The sequence below is a fragment of the Propithecus coquereli genome, unplaced genomic scaffold (assembly GCF_000956105.1).
Source record: "Propithecus coquereli isolate 6110/MARCELLA unplaced genomic scaffold, Pcoq_1.0 Scaffold477, whole genome shotgun sequence".
Classification (NCBI taxonomy): Eukaryota; Metazoa; Chordata; class Mammalia; order Primates; family Indriidae; genus Propithecus; species Propithecus coquereli.
In genome coordinates this window covers 1,402,505-1,419,898 of record NW_012150585.1, presented here as the reverse complement: position 1 = coordinate 1,419,898, position 17,394 = coordinate 1,402,505, and the positions used below count along the sequence as shown (strand labels likewise).

At 53.5% G+C, this 17,394-nt stretch overlaps 1 protein-coding gene across 2 annotated transcripts; it reads right to left on the bottom strand.

Moving 5' to 3' along the window:
• Nucleotides 1–1,110: 1,110 nt before the first annotated feature.
• ABCG4 (ATP-binding cassette, sub-family G (WHITE), member 4) lies at nt 1,111–14,203 on the bottom strand. Of its 2 annotated transcripts, none has more exons than XM_012655441.1 (15): nt 13,883–14,203; nt 13,051–13,300; nt 9,124–9,241; nt 8,877–9,009; nt 8,694–8,744; nt 8,367–8,512; nt 6,818–6,941; nt 6,574–6,688; nt 6,241–6,383; nt 5,274–5,372; nt 4,885–5,053; nt 4,675–4,775; nt 3,415–3,573; nt 3,121–3,239; nt 1,111–2,895 (listed from the first exon to the last, which is right to left on the bottom strand). In XM_012655441.1, the coding sequence occupies exons 2-15, from the start codon at nt 13,286–13,288 to the stop codon at nt 2,670–2,672; spliced, it is 1,941 nt and encodes a 646-aa protein (XP_012510895.1). In that variant the 5' UTR covers nt 13,289–13,300; nt 13,883–14,203; the 3' UTR covers nt 1,111–2,669. The 2 variants fall into 2 exon arrangements, with proteins under 2 accessions (XP_012510895.1, XP_012510896.1); XM_012655442.1 differs by lacking the exon at nt 13,883–14,203 and adding an exon at nt 13,600–13,678.
• Nucleotides 14,204–17,394: the final 3,191 nt, after the last annotated feature.

The window sequence follows — 17,394 nt, the reverse complement described above, 5'->3', positions numbered from 1 at the left end:
TTTGCATTTTAAAAGAATAAGGATGAAAAATCATAAGAAAGCCTAAAGGTGAGATTTCATACCTTTTGCCTTGTAAAAAGCCTTCTACTGGCATCACTCCAGGGAGAAATTGGCACCCAGAGTGCCCCCTAAAATTAACTAGAATTTCAGAAGCTAGGACTCAGATTTCTTCCCATTTCCCACTCCCACCTAGAACTCCCATAAGAAAAAAAGTTAGTCCATCTCCAGACAACCACTCATTGGACCCTAGCCTAGTCTAGGGCACTTAGCTCTGTATGTGGCACAACTAGGGTGTTCCAGGCCACTGGCAGGTTGATACCAGTAGCTTCCTTCAGTCTCCACGCTTCAGGCTTAGGAGAGAAGAGGGTGAAGCAATGTACTGTTTCTTGGGTCACCCTGCCAGCAGCCCTCGTGACCCTCTGGACACTTGCCTGCCTCAAACCTCTGGCCACTAAACCATCTGCAGTCCTATTAGGTGATGGCTTAGCCCTCGTAAGTGTGGCCCAGTGGGAAAAAAGAGGAGAAGAAAAGGGGAAAGGTGGAGTACACCCAATGAAGTCCCTGCCCACCATCCTAGTGATAGGGCTTCAGCGTCCTTCCTGCTTCCCATTGTCCTTCATGACCAGTAACATACCCTTCCCCTGTAGATACAACCAAGGCCCGGTGATTCCTGAAGACAGAGGCATGTATCACTTGGGCAAGAACACCCACATGCAGCATGCACAGCCACCGTGAACAAGTGTCATTGACCAATGCCAAGAATGGGAGTCTGGAGGCAGAGGACCCTGTCTGCAGGCCTGGCTCCTCCTCCACTAGCCAGGGCCATTGGGCGGGTTACTTAACCCAAGTCTCCGTGCTCTCATCTGCAAAATGAGTTGTCATGAGGGATATACAGGGTTGGCATGGGACTCCCTGGAGATAATGAACATGAAGCATTTGTAAGAGGTGAAGCATGATACAAATATTTCCTAAGCTACACATTCACTAGTTCAACACATACCCAGGACTTACCATCCCCTGCCGCAGACTCCCGAAAGCCGACAGACATCTTGCTTAGTGCTTTGAAGACCCCCTCATGGCCCATGGTACCAGGTGGCAGACCCCCACACATTTACACACCGCATACTGTACAAATATAGGTTTTATTAATAACGGGTGAAATCCCACAAATACAACTGGCATCTCTGTGTGATGGGAAGAACCTGTGGCAGCGTGAGGGCAGGTACAGAGGGATGTGTATAGGAAGGAGGGGGGAAAAGAGCCCTGGGGGAGAGGAAATCAGAAGCAGAATGAGCCTGGAGCCACCAGGAAAGCCACACATGCTCTGGGTGTGTCTGCCACCTGGTGCCCAGGGCATGCTGCTCTGATGCCCAGGGGCCACCTGCTGATGGGAAGGGGAGGAAGGACGTGGACAGGAGTTTGAATGAGCAGCAAGCTGCTGGGGAAGTGGTAGGGGAGCGAGAATGCCAGTGTGGAGCACGAAAGGAGGGCTGTGGGGTGGCGGTGGCCAAGGCCAGCTTATGCCCGTGCTTGTGCTTGTGTCGGGTCCTGAACTCCAGGGAGCTAGTGCCCTGTGCCACCCCTGGCTTGGGAGGGAGGGAAGACTGACGGGTAGACACCTGCAGATCCTGGAGACATCCTGGGCAGCGCCAGCCTCATCCTTAGAGTCTCCAAAGTGGGATTCCCCAGGAGGAGGTTGGCACTGCCCTCCCCACAGCACCCCCCACACTACCACCACGACACCGTCTCTCTTCCTCTACACTGTAGGAGATGGCGAGTGTGAAGGGCTGAGATTGCCTGTTCGCATGTATGTGCCTGTCACTCCAGAGAAGGAGGGAGCATCATGGGACCGAGCATCAGGAGCAGCGAGAAAGGAGTGTTGGGTCTTCCCTCACTCACCCCCCAGAATAAAGTGCATTTTCCAGGTCCAGCGGCAGGTGGGAGAGGAACACAGACATTATTGCAGAGGTGCCACCAGGCCCTACCCCCCACCAAAGGTGATGGGGAGGTGGGAGGGGGCATCCCAAAGCTCCAAGCCTCTCTAATCCCCAGGATTGAGAGTGGTGACCTAGACAGAAAACCCAGCTTCTGTCCCAGCAGATTGTCCAAATCAGCCAGGGTCAGGGGGTCGGGAGAAGGAGAGGAGGAGTAAGAGACTTCCAGAGTCCTTCCCTGCTCCACTCCTGTGTCCATAATGGGACTTACGGGGGACCCCACCAGGGCCCAGCCCTGGAACTCCAACCCTATAGCAGCCTGGTTTACAAACACTTGTGTGGTGGGGACCCCCAGAGGGGGCCACTTTGGTCAGTTGTAAGTGGGATCCTGGAGAGCCGGGGGCTCCCAGGCAGACAACAGAGGAGGATGCCGTGGGCAAGGAGGGTGGCAGCCTCCCAGTGGTCTTTGCATGCAGGTGTTGGAGAGAGTAGGGAGGAAGCTACAAATAGCATCAATTTGGGAAGACTCCTAGACATAGTGAGGAGGGCTGGTGCCCCCCCTCCCAGGGCCCAGGCTGGAAGCACAGTCCATCAGCCAGCCTGTGGAGGACCAAGGGAGAGGAGGGCAGCTACACCAGCAACCAGTGCCCAAGTCTACAAGGTTAAAACAGTCCCAAAGGGCTGGGGGTGGGGGCTTCCTGCTGCGGGGGCTGGGGCGCAGGCCGGGGGCAAGGTCTATCTCTCTGACTTGACCCGGTAACGGAGCACAAGGTATACCAGCAGCCGCAGGGCCAGGAAGAAGATGCCCAAGACCAGGAAGTCCATGTAGAGCTTGGCATCCTCCACATCCAGCGCTCGGAGGATGCTCTGTGGCTCCCGGAACGGGCAGCGTTCCTCTAAGCATGTCAGGTCTCCCCGCTCCATGCCATAGATCGTCAGGATCACACCCTCAAAGCCATACCTAGGCAGGCACAGACATCAGAACAGGATCCAGAGCACAGTATCCCCGCTCCCTGGGTAAATCGCCAGAGCCTAGCTGCAATGCTGTTACTCCTGGGGGCCTGCCAGCGTGCCCCTACCCAAAGAATAATATGGCAGGCACCAGACTTGGCATAACCCAGGAAGACCCGGGCACAGTTCTCCTGCAGGCAGGAGCAGGGACAAATGGAGAGGGAGGGGCACTGACCTGACATAGGAGAGGTAGGAGCTCCATTGCAGGTAAGTGGGGATGGTCTTGAAGCTGACAAAGAAGCCAGAGAACAAGAGGACAGGGATGGCGGTAACGGGGCCCACAAAGGTGGCCACCTAGAGGAGAAGGGAAGGGGCCGGGCCATCATAGGGGTGACCAGGACAGATCCAGGACTTGGGTGGCCCCAGGGCTTCCCAGTAGGTCCATCCCACCCTTTATGCTAGCACCTGTTTCCTCCCACAAGACCTCAGCCCCCACCCCTTGTGAATCCCCACATGCCAGCCCTCCCACCTGCAGGGAGTTGGAGGCAGCTCCAATCAGCAGTCCCAGAGATTGGGCCACCAAGGCGGTGGCGGTGGCCAGGGCTGAGAAGAGCAGGAAGCGGCTGGTCTCAGCTGGCTGGCCTGTCATCCAGTACACGATGCTGCAGTATACCACTGGGCACACCACCTGGGGAGCGACCACAGCCGGGCAGTGGACTTCACACCAGGGCACAGTGGCCGAGACCCTCTGCTGCACCCGGGCATGAGCCTCTAGAATACCTATTCCCAGAGTGCCCGTGCCTGTCCTGACTGCAAACTCTTGCTCATGCTGTCCCCCAGATTGACACATGTCCCCTGACTATATGAACCTCACTCATCTTCCTGTCCCACCTCTTCCATTGGGCCCACTCTGACCAATTCAGGCACGGTGACTTCTCCTTCCTTTGAACTCCTAAAGTCCTTCCCATCTGGACAAGCTTATTCCTTATAGTGTTAATTAATTAACTCTCCATAGGAGAGTGTTTTGTTCCCCCTATGAGAGTATCAACTCCTGGGGGTCAGGGACTGAGCCCACTATGTACTGTTGTTCCCCGCACAAGGGTGTCCAATCAAGAGACAGCCAGAGGCCAAGATCCAGCCTGAGCTCTTTTCACTAAGCCAAGCATGGTCACAGGGCAGCCTCCACCCTGACGAAAGGCACCTTTTTCTGATTTGCATAAAGGAGCCCTATGGATTACTGGTGGCCCTGGTGCTTGGAACAGGATGGTGGTGGCAGTAACAACAAAAACCAGCTAACATTTATTTGGCATTAGTATGTGCCAAGCACTATTCTAAGTACTTTATGTGTATTAACTCATATAATTCTCACAAACAATCCTGAGGTAGATACTAATGTCATTCTATTTTATAGATGGTGACACTGAAGCAAAGAGATTAGGTGACTTGCCCAACATCTTGCAGCTAGCAAGTAGCAGTTAGGCTCCAGAGCCTACACTGTTCTCTACTGCCTCTGATAAGATTTACAGAGTCATTTGTAGGGTTATTACTTTCATCATTTTCTGTTTGTTCCCATGAAAACATAAGTCCCACAAGGTCAGTCTAGTTCTCTGCTACATCCCCAGGGCCTGGTTCAGAGCCTGGTGGGTGGTGAGTACTCACCACCTATTTCCTAAGTGGGTAGAAGGAAAAGAATGGGAGGAAAGTGACAAGGTTGAGGGAGGCAGGCAAGCAAGGAGGGAGGGAGCAAGGCAAGGTGGCGGCAGTGGGCAGGCAGGAGGAAGAGGCTCACCTGGAAGGGCACATCAGCCATGGTCTTGGCCAGGTAATACGCTTTGAGGCTGTACCAGTAGTTGAGGTGCTCCCTCATGAAGACTGCCATCTCTAAGGGGACTGAGGACACAGGCTGATTAGGTGCAGCTGGGAGCCACCCTGGCGCCTGCCCCATGCTCCAGCACCCACGCCCACACCCACGCCCCATGCCCAGGGCAGCTCAGCTCACAGGTGAGCACAGTTGGCATAAGGGCAGCGAACATGAGGAACAGCATGGAGAAGAAGAGGCAGCCGGTGTTGTTGAAAACCTTGCTGGCATCATCGCCGATGTGCAGGTAGAGGAGACCGATGAGCACACCGATCAACACGTGGGACATGAACCGCAGGTGAGTTAAGACCTGTGGGAGGGGGCATCGCCAGGAGAGGGTATGTGTCACAGGCCAGGGATGGGTAGGCCACACTGGGGTAGGAACTGAGAGCTGCCCTCCCTGGCACATAGATGCATTGTGGTGGGGAGCTGTGGAGGAAGGGGCCCCATTGCCACCCCAGCTGCTGAGATCCTACAGTCCACAAGACCAGGCCCGTGCCAGCCTCCTCTGCCCCAACTTGGCACCTCACCGTGTCCCTGAGGATGGACAAGAAGGTTCTCTTGAAGAGGATGCAGAACTGTGTGAGGGTGCTGGTGGCGAAGGTGTGGCTTTCAATGGGATCCACTTCCTGGGCAGAAGAAATGATCAGGTGAGCCCATCCCACCACCCACACAGCCCACCCAGCTCAGTGAATGAGAAAACCGCTGAGCCCTTCCCCAGGGCAGGGGTCCTCCAGCTCTGTAGGAGAATCCTCCGTCATGGAGTCGTGTACCTGGAAGCTGAGCTTAGGAGTGTGAATCAGAGCAAGATTCAGAGAGAGACGCAAGGAGCAGGCAAAAAACTCGGGAGGGAGGAGACGGAAAAGGAAGTCATGGACACCCGTGGTGGCCAATAGTAGATCAGTCACTTCTTTACTCCTTTGGCAGACATTAACCCTAAGGGTATAATTCCTTTATACCACCCATTTCACAATAATATTATTTAATAATGATTATAATGACAACAATAACAAATCTTTCTGATCTTCAAGGGTCATAGTGTCTCATTTAAGGGGGAGAACTGGCACTGGGCAAACACCTGCTGTACCAGCCACAGTGCTAAGAGCTTTACGTGATTATCTAATTAGTCCCCCCAGTAACCCTGTGAAGTAGTGTCATCATCTCCAAGTCAGAGATGACAGTAAGCCACACCGGCCACTAGGCCAGGGACAATGTTGGTCTTGCTTACCAGATGGGCACCATGCCAGCACTGAGGACAACATACTATAGATGCGCAACAAGAATTTGCCGAATGAATAAGCAAGTGAGGAAACTGAAGTTCAAAGAGGTTAAGTAACGTGCCTAAAGTCACACAGCTGTTAGTAGAAGGTGATCCCAAGTAGTACCCAACAACTGCGATGCCTCCGGGGAACAGCCTCTTTGGCAAGGCAGTCATTGTCCATGGTTTGGTCTCCCTTCCCCCACTCTGCCTTTTCTGCCCTCTTCACCCCTACTCACCGGAGGGCAAGGGGGGCAGGGGGCAGGGACCTCATTCTTCTCAGGGCTGCTCTTCTTCTCAGCCATGGCGCACAGCCCATTCTGCACAGCCCTAAACAGCATGGGGTTCAGGTCTCCATACTCGCCAGAGGCCACCTCGATGACTGGGGGACACAGAGCAGAGTGCTCAGCTAAGATTCACCCTTACTTCCCAAGGACACGTCAGCCCCTCCTTGGGTATGTGACAAAGGCAGGTGACAGTGAGATCTCTGCCTGCAGGAGGCCTGAGTGCAGGACCTGAGCTCCGGGTTTGGCCACCACTGCATCCCAGCCCCTGCTACAGCCCCCACTCACTGAAGTCAGCTGGGTTGTGGTAGGTGGGGCAGTGCAAGCCAAGCCCCTTCAGATAGGGGATCAGGTTGGTGACCACGCCTTTGAAGATGCACTGACCCTGGCTCAGGATGTAGAGCTGCAGCAGAAAGAGAAGGGTGAGGGAGACACACCCAATAGGCCAGGCAGGGACCCACCAGCACCTCTACCAACCCCCTCCCACCCCTGCGTCTCAGGCCAATCTTCTTTGAGGTCTGGAGGCACTCACCTTGTCAAACATCTCAAAGAGCTTGGCACTGGGCTGGTGGATGGTGCAGATGATGGTACGGCCCCCCTGTGCCAGGGACTTCATGAGGGACACCACTTGGAAACAAGAGGCGCTGTCCAGACCGCTGTCCAGAGAGAGGCCACCAGGGGGCCCAGTGAGATGGGTGGAGCCAACAGAAGGGAGTGTCTGGGGTGGGGCAGTTGCCGTGAAGGGGAAGGAGCCGGCATGAAGAGGTCACTCTGGCCACCCCCCTTCCCCATCCTGCAGTATCCTGTATGGTTCAGGCACTTAGGGGTACCCAGAAGCCCAGAGCACTGTTCAGTTTTAAAAACATATTCATATATTTATTTATATATTTTGAGATAGGGTCTCACTCTGTCACCCAGGCTAGAGTGCAGTGGCACAATCATAGCTCACTGTAACCTCAAATTCCTGGGCTCAAGCAAACCTCTGGCCTTAGCCTCTTGAGTAGCTGTGACTATAGGCATGTGCCACCACACCCAGCTAATTTTTCTTATTTTTTTGTAGAGATGGGGTCTCCCTAGGTTGCCCAGGCTGGTCTCAAACTCCTGGTCTCAAGTGATCCACCTCAGCCTCCCAAAATGCTAGGATTGCAGGCATGAACCATTGCACCTGGCCTAACAAGCATATATTAAGCACCTGTTTTATGCCAGGCACTGGGATTAAAATGATGCATAAATAAGACACAGACTCTCGTCCGGAGGCATAGACAAGTGCGCAGATGGTTTTAGGTAACGTGGAAAGTGCTATAGCTACATGGGTGAGAGGGGAAGGATTCAGCTCCGCTGTAGCAGGGTGCTGGAGGGTCGTCAGAGGGGGTTTCTGAGTGAGCCTAGAAGGAGTAGGAGCTAAGCTAGGTGAATGTGGAAGAGGAGGCATGGAGGTGAAGGGCATTCCAGCAGAAGACACAGCATGGGCAAAGCTTAGAGGCACGGAACATGTGGCTTGACCAAGGAATTACAAGTAACTCAGTATTATTAGAGCATAAAATACAAGACAGGAGGCTGGCGAAGTAGGTTCAGACCAGGACCTTGTAAGTCACCTGACTTTATTCTGAGGACAAATGAGAATCATTGCATGTTTTTAAGAAAGGGAATGGGTACAGCCACACTTGTCTTTTCGAAAATTCACCCTGGCTGCTGTTGGGAAGAAGGATTGGCTGGGAGACACTGGAGACGAGGAGATCAAGTCTGTTGATGATGTCCTGAACTTAAGCACTGGCACTAGCGATGGGATAGGGAGAATCTGAGAGACATCAAAAGGGGGTAGAATCAACAGGGCTTGGTGGCTGGTGGCTGTGGGGGACAGGAGAGGGAGCATGAATCAAGGAGGACATGCAGGTCTCTGCCTGGGGGAAGGATGGGGCTTGGCAAGGATGCAGATGAGAAGTAAGCCCTTATCGCGGCCCCAGGAGGCTGCACACAGAGGCTCTGGTTCCCAGTCATGGAGAAGATGCAGCCTCCAGCCCTGGCTCAGGGCCGAGGGGAGAGAGGGGCGTCTCCCAGTGGGAGAGGAGGGGGAGAGCTACCTGGTTGGCTCATCAAAGAACATGACAGGTGGGTTGTTGACCAGCTCCAGGGCGATGGCCAGGCGCTTCCTCTGCCCACCGGAGAGCAGGGCTGTCCTCGTGTGGGAGCAGGACATCAGGCCCAGCGCCGTCAGGATCTCTGTCACCTGGCCCCACCCCCACCCACCCCAGGTCAGCTTCAGAGTCTCTACTCTCCGCAGGCACCACCCCAACTTCAAAAAGCATCTCCCTCAAGTCCCTTGTCCCTGGCTTGGCCGCCACTCTCCCACCCCTAGCTCAGGGCCCCAGAACTCAATAGCTGTCCAGTGTCTCCCCTTCCACACTCACCAGCTCCTTCTTCACCTCTTGCTTCTCACTCAGCTTCAGGTTAGCAGAGACCTGGGGCCCAGAGAGTAGGCAAGAAGGGTATGTATGAGGGGGGCACTACCTTGACCCCTAGCCAATGGGGAGGGTGGGGACAGCAGACAGCAGGGGGCTGCTGGGAGGAGGGGATGGCCATCCAGCCCTCACCATCATGGCTTCCAACACTGTGAGGTGTGGCAGCAGCATGTCATCCTGCATGATGTAGCAGGACATCTTGCGGAAAGTCCTCAGCTCCCGCGGCCGCCCGTTGACCAGGATCTGCCCCTTCATTCCAGACTCTCTACGGGGACGTTGGTTGGGGATGGGGTTCAAAGCGACTTCCAAAACTCCCATGCTGCCCCAGGCATCCTTCTTCCTGGGTCCTGCCCCCTTTCCACCCCAGCCTCATTCTCACCTGTATCCTGCTAAGATGTTCATGAACGTGGATTTGCCAGCCCCTGAGGGGCCCATGATGCCAATCAGCTCCCGGCGGCGGAATCTACCTGAGAGGCACTTGAGAAGGGTCTTATAACCTGTAGCAAGGGAGGGAGGGAGTTTTGGTCAGGGCTGCGGCAAACAGAGGCACCCCCAAAACTCTTAGGGGCAGCCGTGGCTGTCAGTGAAATAGGCAGTCCTTACTCTGTGTGCCTGGTTAGGATGGAGGAGCAACCCACAGAGCCCCAACAATGACCCATCCCTCTTATCCTGTTCCTTTAGAAACAACCACCACTAATATCAAAGTACCAGAGGTGACAATCCTTTTCTGAAGGCTGTGGGAAAACCCACACATCTTATGGATGGGTGTGGAGAGGGGATCAAGGTTATATAAGACCCTGGTCCTCTTCTTTAATCACAGTGATCACTGTCACCCCCTCCAGGAAAACCTTCCCACTCATCAGGCCCGAGCTGGCTGACTGTCCTCTGTGTCCCCACAGCACTTCTCATATTCCAGCATGTTCGTTACTCGATGTGCCTGTCACTTGCCCCGCTCCCCCAGCCTCTTAGACAGTGAGCTCCTTGGGGGCAGGGTCTGTGTCTTACTCATCTTTGTAACCTCAGCAGACTATCTGGCATGTAGTAGATGCTCAGTAAGTGTTTTATAAGTGTGTGTTCTCAGAGCTTTTGCCTCATTCTGAAAAAGCCTCCTTCTTTGTGCTCTCTCTGCCCACCAGGCTTGTCTCTACAGCCCCTAACATGGCCCAGTAAAATCTCACCTTTCATTCATTCATTGGGAGGCAGCATATGCATTTAGAGCACCGGTTTGGAGTCAGGTGGATCTGGGTTCAAATTCTGGCTCCACACTTACCAGCTGTGTGACCTCAGGCAAGTTGCTTAACCTCTCTGAGCTCCAGGTCCCTCATCTGTAAAATGAGGATGATAGTACCTATCTCATAGGGTTGTTGTAAAGATTCAATGAGATAATATATGTAAAGCATATGACACAGTGCTTGGCATATAGAATGCATTTAAAAAGTGACATTTTGTTATTAATTCCATTTGACAAATGCTTATTGATAGCACTATACACCAAGCTCTGTACCAAACACTGGACAAAAAAATGAGGAAGACACAGTTTCTGCCCTCAAGAAGGTTACAGTCTAGGTAAGATAGACAAGAAAACATCTATGATCTGAAGGAAAATAAAATAACGCTTATAACAGAAGTACAGATAATGTGCCATGAGAATGCAGAAAATGGAATCGATGAGGGTGGAAGGGCAAGGGGAAAATCAGGAGTGGCTTCATGGAAGAGGTAGCATTTGAGCTAAGCCTTGAAAGATGATCAGGATTCCAAAAGGCAGAGGGAGGGCAGGGGGCCTCCAGGCTTTGGGAGGAAAAGCTCTGCGGTACAAAAGCATCTATCTATCTATCTATCTAACACAATCCTGGAACAGCGGGCAGAGCATACATGGAGTTACCTGGTGAGACGTGGGAGTAGAGAGGAAGGCTGATGCCAATGAGGAGGGCATTGCCTGCTGTTTTTGCAGACCTGCCTTGGTAAGGGAGAGACACCAATCCCTCACCTAGCACTTTGCTTACTGCCACCCTCCGCCGACCCCCGCAGAGCCCGATTCCCTGCCCACTCTACCTCCTTAGCAGAGACAGTGAAGGAATGCCATCTTTAACCCTCCCTCCACTACACCTAGGACTGTGCTCTGGACCCAGCTGTCCCTCTGGACACTTCCTGTCAGAAGGGGGAGCAGCTCCTGCCCACAGCCAGGTCCTGATCATACCAACTGCCTGGATGGTGCTTTATGGTTTACAAAGCTTGACACCTCAGCTGCTCCTCTAACAACATGGATGAGGCAACTGGGGCCCAGGGACATCCAATGACTCACCCAGGGTCACACATAAAGTTCTTTCCTGGGGGAGGAGAAGCCATGAGCTCCAACCTTCTGCCTCAGTGCTCCCCCCACCAATCAGGAAAACGTCTGGGGCTGCCCTCCAGCTTATGTCTTTCAGAGCCACTCACAGGAAGTGATCTCTTTTGCAGGAGAAGAAACTGTCAATGACGAACCTTCCCCTCAATTAGTCTCAGCCAAGTACTTGTGCCTAACACAAATATCATCTTACGCTTGCTTTTCACAGATATTGTCCAACTGAGCTTCCCAACAAGCCTGTGTGGTGGGTATTCTCATCATCCCTGTTTACGGATGAAGGAAGCGAGGCCAGAGAGGGCAAGCAGCCTGCCCAAGGTCACAGAGCTTACAAGTGACTGGGAACCCATGACTTCCAACGTACAACTGCTTAGCACGGGAGGGGCCTGCCAGGACTTATGGCTGGAGAGACACCAGTGTTCTAGTCCTGCAACGGTCAGTAACTCTTTTGCAATTTTGTCAAGTCACTCAATCTTTAGGGCTTCCAATTCCTTATCTAGAAAAGAAAGACAGTAATATCTCCTTCTAAGGACTTAATAGGGTTATTGTGACTATTAAATGAGATCATTAATAATAATTAATAGGAAGGTGTTTTGAAAAATAAGAAACACCATATATAATTAGGGGAGGCTGATGGCAAATCCTTACCTGGGAAAACTCTCCCTCTCTCCATCCCCCTTGCTCTGTTTCCTTTCTGCCTACCCCTAATTGCTTTGCGTCCTCTAGAGAAGGGGAGAGGGATTCAATGGAAAAGAGAAGGCAGAGAGGGGAGGGTAGAGGGCAGAGAAAGAGGCAAGGGATGAAAGAGATGGCAAAATGGCCAGTAGAGCAGAATGGGGCTGGCAAGGTCACAAGGAGGGAAGGACCCAGTCAGGGGTACCAGGGGGTGAGGCTGGTAAGCTGAAGCAACCATTGAGATGGCCCATCTACCCACTTTTCTTTTTTATCTTTGTTTCTCCTTAAAGTTATGAGGAAATGAGAGGGCTAAGGAAATAACGTTTTGCCCAGAGCTGGTCTCAGGACCTAGAGAGGCTGCTTAGGGATAGGGCGCTGGGCAGGGAGCCCAGATGCCTCCGTTTCCATTGGCCCTGTGACCTTTCGGTCACTCCTGGGAGTGAGGGTGGAGACTGCAGAGATAACTCATGCTCAGCCCTGCTCTGAGGCACCCCAAATCTATTTCTTAAACCTCAGAGAACAATGTCCCAGCCCCACCCCTGGCCCACGCCCTGGCTCTGGGAAACAGCCCCAGCTTCTCTGTTGCCAGCTCAAGATGTCCAGGACAGGGCATGCAGAGGATGGTCAGGGTCCAGGCGAACCGTCCTGACAGGAGGGAAAGGGCAGGGGATGGGACTGTTGTACCAGGGAAGTTAAGAGAGAGGCAAGGATAATGTATAGGAAGCTGAGAAATCAGACGTCAGGTCCCAGCTCCGCTACCTATTAGCTGTGTGACATTAGTCAAGTCACTGAACTTCCCTAGGCCTCAGTTTCCTTATTAGTAACATGGAGATGACATGTACCCTGCCCAACCCCCACCCTCCCTGCTTTGGAGGACTGTGGTGAGAATGGAGTAAGATGATAGGAATGAGAACATCTTTAAAACTAGGTCCAAGGGTATTGTTAAGCCCTGCAGACACAGCCCCCCACTTTCTCAGACCAGCCCTGGCGGGCAGGAATCCTCCACAAAAATAAAGCGGGAAACCTCATCAAGGACCACTGAAGGACCAAAGGCCATAGGTCTCTTCAGAAGAGAAAGCTTCCATATCCAATTGAACCTAGAGTCCCACCGAGCTCACAGGTGCGGGGAGCGCAGATCCTGGCACCTCAGCTGTGTGCACAGTGAGAGAGGGGCTGGGGTCAGATGTCAGTGTTCCCACAGGGCCCTCTGGTACAGGACTCGCTGGACAGGGGACACCCCGGCCTCCTGCTCCTGGGGAGGCAACTCAGAGAGGGCCCATGGCTCCCTACCCCTTTTGCGCCAGCAGGGCCCCTCCCGCACAGAATAGGACAGCTCCACAAACTCGATGTCCACGGCTGAGCGCTTAGGTAGGTGGGAGAAGCGCTGGGCTTCCGTGATGTGGTTTTCCACCTTCTTCAGGTGCGTGGTCAGCACAGGGGGCTCCGCCCCGTCCTCCAGCACCACGGCCATGGCCACGGCCCCCGGCCCTAGTCCACAGCCCACGGCCTCCAGCGCCTTCTCCGCCATCACGCCGCCCGCCTGCAGGGAGAAGGCCTGCTTAGTTCGGGGCAGACCCCCAAGTCTCCGCGCAAAGCTCCGTTGTGTTCTGATGCTGCCCCCACCCCACTCCCCGCCTCCTTCTTAGGGCAGATCCGAGACTGTTAGCGCCCCACTCGCCGGCCACGGCTTGGGCATCCGCCCCCCACCCCGAAACACGGCGATGCTCAGTCCCGACCTCTGGTCGGTCCCAGGCAGCGCGAGCCCCAGCCGGGCCCCAGCCGGGTCCCTGGAAGCCCTCACCCATTTCTTCCTTCCTGAGGCGCCTCTAATCTCCTTACCCCGCAGGCCAGCAGCCCCTGGGGACTGGAGGGATGGGGGGCAGGGGAGAAGAGGCTGCCAGCTAGGAGGTCAGGTTGACAGGGTGAGCGCAGGGTGGGCCGGGGAAGGCTCTGGGCCTCCAGCTGCGTCCCCCTCCCCACCTCTGGGTTTCACGCCCAGGCCGGCCCCTCCCGCCCGCGCCCCTGGGCCCGCGCGCCCCAGGCGCTCCCGAAGACAGGCGCACCGCCCAGACTCAAAGCCCCTACGGCCAGCTAAGACCCCGTCTCCCGCATGTCTAGTCACCTTGACGCGCCCCTGGGCCGGTGCGGGGCCCGGATGCTTAGCTTAGCGGGGCCACGGGCCGGGGATGGAGAGTAAGGGCTCTCCTTACCTGCCTCGGGCTGCGGCACCCGCGTCCCGGCTCCCGGTCCCGGTGGCCCGGGCCGGGGCGGGGCCAGGACAGGACGCGAGACAGGAGAGGCGAGCCTCCTGTCACAGGAGATGACAAGGTTGGGGAGGGGCAGTTGAGGTCGCGCCTCGACTCCTCTTGGCCGGGCACACCCGGTTCCCTGAGCCGTCCCCGGCGAGGTGTCCTCCGAGCCCGCCGGGCGACTGCGCTCTTCTCCAAGCTAGTCGGTCCCGCTGCTCTTAAAGGGCCCGCGCCGCCCCATAGCCCGCGGGAGATAAGGATGGAGAAGAAAAGAGCGGCGTCCGTGGGGCGGGGGCCTGAGGGCGTGTAGTTGTGGACCCAGGACTGGGGGTTGGCGAGGACCCGCTGACTTGGCTGCACCGAAGAAAGGAGAGCTGGAGTCACTCAGTGGGGACAGGCCCCTGGAAGACAGACAAGACAATGGTGTGTGTGTGGGGGTGGGGGGTAGTGGGGCTCAGATTCCATCACTCTCAAGGGATCGTGAAGCTGTCATTCTGCCTGAACACACATACCCACCAATTTCCCTCGGTTCTACCCCCTGAGTTCAGGCCTCCTACCACAAATTTCCAAACTAGGTACAAAGGCTTTCAAAAAAGCAAGAGTCTTGGGACATAAGAACATCCTCCCCTCTCCGCATTCACACTTGCCCTCTCTAAGAGTGAGGGCATTATTTAAGGAGGAACAAGGGGCATGAGTTAAGAAGGGACAGAGGGTAGCAGCTTTGGGAGAGCTTGCAGGCAGCTCCAAGGTTAAAGTGGCAGCTTCGACTGTGGAAATCTTTATTCACCCAGCCAGATTCGGGCCTTCGAGACAGGCACACGCGTGATCCTGGAGGCACCTGTGTGCCAGGGCAAGCACAGACACTGCCTTTGACATCTCATACACCTGTGCATTCTCTCCCTTGCCCCACAAACCTTCAAACGTAGATTCCCAAGAGCACGTTTGGGGCTTTCCTCTGCTCTGACCCTTTCTCAGGCAATCCCTCTTGGTCCCTACCCACCCCAGCCGCTGTGTCTTCAAGGGGTAAGTAGGTTAGCTAGCCAAGAGCTAGCCTGAGCTTTTAAGTTCCCACCTGTCACATGGCAGAGATGGATGGGAGGGGAGGCTGCTGAGGCTGCTGAGGCTGCTGGTGCAGCTGCCACCCCAAGGCTTCTTCTTACTGCTGCAGCTGAAAGGTTACTAGCAGTCAAACCTCTCCCCCGCTTCCTCCCCCCTCGCCTGCCTCTCCACAGCCCTGTAAGCTGGCGGCCCCTGGAGGACATCTCCAGGCCCCATCCTGTAACTGTGAGTTTTATGTGGGTTTTCGATCCAGCCTTTCCCTCCACCCCATGCCCCACATCACCACAATTCCTCAGGACCAACCATCCCATTCTCCAGAAGGATCCTCCATTCTCCAAGTTAACCTCCAAGGCGCTACTGCGGACTTTCCCATCCTCCAACAGTTGCATTTATTGAGCAACTACTGTATACCAGGCATTATCTCATTTAATCCTCAGAATGTCCCTATGAGGCAGGTTTTACAACCCCCGTAGAGATCAAGAAACTGAGGCACAGGGAGGTTAAGTAATATGCCCAAGCAGCATGTCTAATTAGTAGCAGAGCAGGTATTGAACCCCAAAGGCCCTGCTTTTACCCATCCTGCTAACTGAACCTCTCAGAACCTTACTCTCAAATGGACTATCTCCCTCTATTTTCTAGACAGGTTCTTCATCTTCCTGAGTTAATCTCCATCTCTTAACACCACCCCACTCCATTCCTTGACACACAATTTTCCAATTCCCAGGTAAGTTTCCTCCCTTTCTTGAACACACCACCGCTCATTCCCCATCTTCTGAGCCCAACATTTCCAAGTCATCTATCAGCTTTCCATCCCGTGGGATTCCTACCCCATGCCCCCATGCAGTGGTCCTCACCCTTATCTGAGAGGCTCTCAAGTTAGCCTCTGTCCAGGGGCTATCAAAGGATGTTCAGGTGCCACTCCAGACCAATTCATTCTGGATATCCAGGGGCAGGACCCAGGCATTAGTATTTTTAGAAGCTCCACAAATAATCCCACTGGGCAGACAAAGTTGAGAGCCACTCTCCTAGATGAACCTTCCATTCCCCGGGTTAGAACCTCCGCCCTGCACCCATTCCCCATCAAAGGCTCTTCCCTTCCCTGCAACAGGTTCCTCCATTCTCTAGAACACCCTCTCTCCATTTTGTGAGCAAATCTTCCATGTCCTGATTGGAATCAGATCTGCATTCTAACCTTGGCACTATCTTATTAGTTCTGTACTCTTAAGCAAATTTCTCCACTTCTCTGAGCCTTATCTGTGTAACAAGGATGACAAAAAATGTCATATATCTGCCTCCAAAGGTTCTTACGAGTTTCAAGTATCCACGTACTTAGTAATAGATGATTATTTGTTATTCTCAAGAATAGACCATACATTGTTACACTTCAGGTAACACCGTGGTTCAGGCTCATTTCCTTCCCCCAGAAAATCTCCCATTTCCTTGGCAAAGGAGGGGAAACTATTTATAGAATGCCTACTATGTGCTGGACACCGAACCTAGAGATGTGATTGATCTCTGAGTAAAGGACTAGGTCTATTTCATCCCTACATTCCTAGAATTTGTACACAGAAAGTGCACTCAATAAATATCCATTGACTGAACAGTTGTCTTCGTAACAACTTAATGAGGTCAGCATTATCTTCCCATGTTTCAGATAAGGAAACTGAGGCTCAGAAAAGTTAAATACAAATATGAAGTCACACAGCTAGTATGATGGATCCAGGGATTCAAATCCGGCTCTTAGTGATTCTAAACTATGGTTTTATCTACTATAACAAACTTCTTCATTCTTTTAATATTGTCACCTGCCCATTTTATAAAGCAGATCCATCTCCATCCCCTGAATGGACCTTTCTCATTCTAAGATAAAGAACCTTTCCAACCTTCCAGAGGTCCACTGGGACAGACCCTCTCCATTCTGGAGAGACTCCCACTCCCACCACATATTCCCCCCAGATGGACCTTTGATTCCTGAGAACACACACTTCTAACTCCTAGAATAGACCTCATAACTCAAGAGCAGTGGTTCTCAAACTTTAGCTCACATTCGAATCATCTGGAGAGCTTATTAAAACACAGATTGCTGGGCTCCACTCCCAGAGTTTCTGATTCAGTATCTGGGGTGGAGCCAAGGAATTTACATTTCTGTAATACTAATAAGTTCCCAAGTGATGCTGATGCTGCTAGTCCAGGGGCCACTTTGAGAAGCATTGCTCGAAAGAACCTTCTTTCCTTCATCTCGACCTCACTTTCCTCAGAACAAACTCCCTGTTTCCCACTACACACTTTCCCTCAATGCCCAGATAGACCTCCTCCCATTCATTGA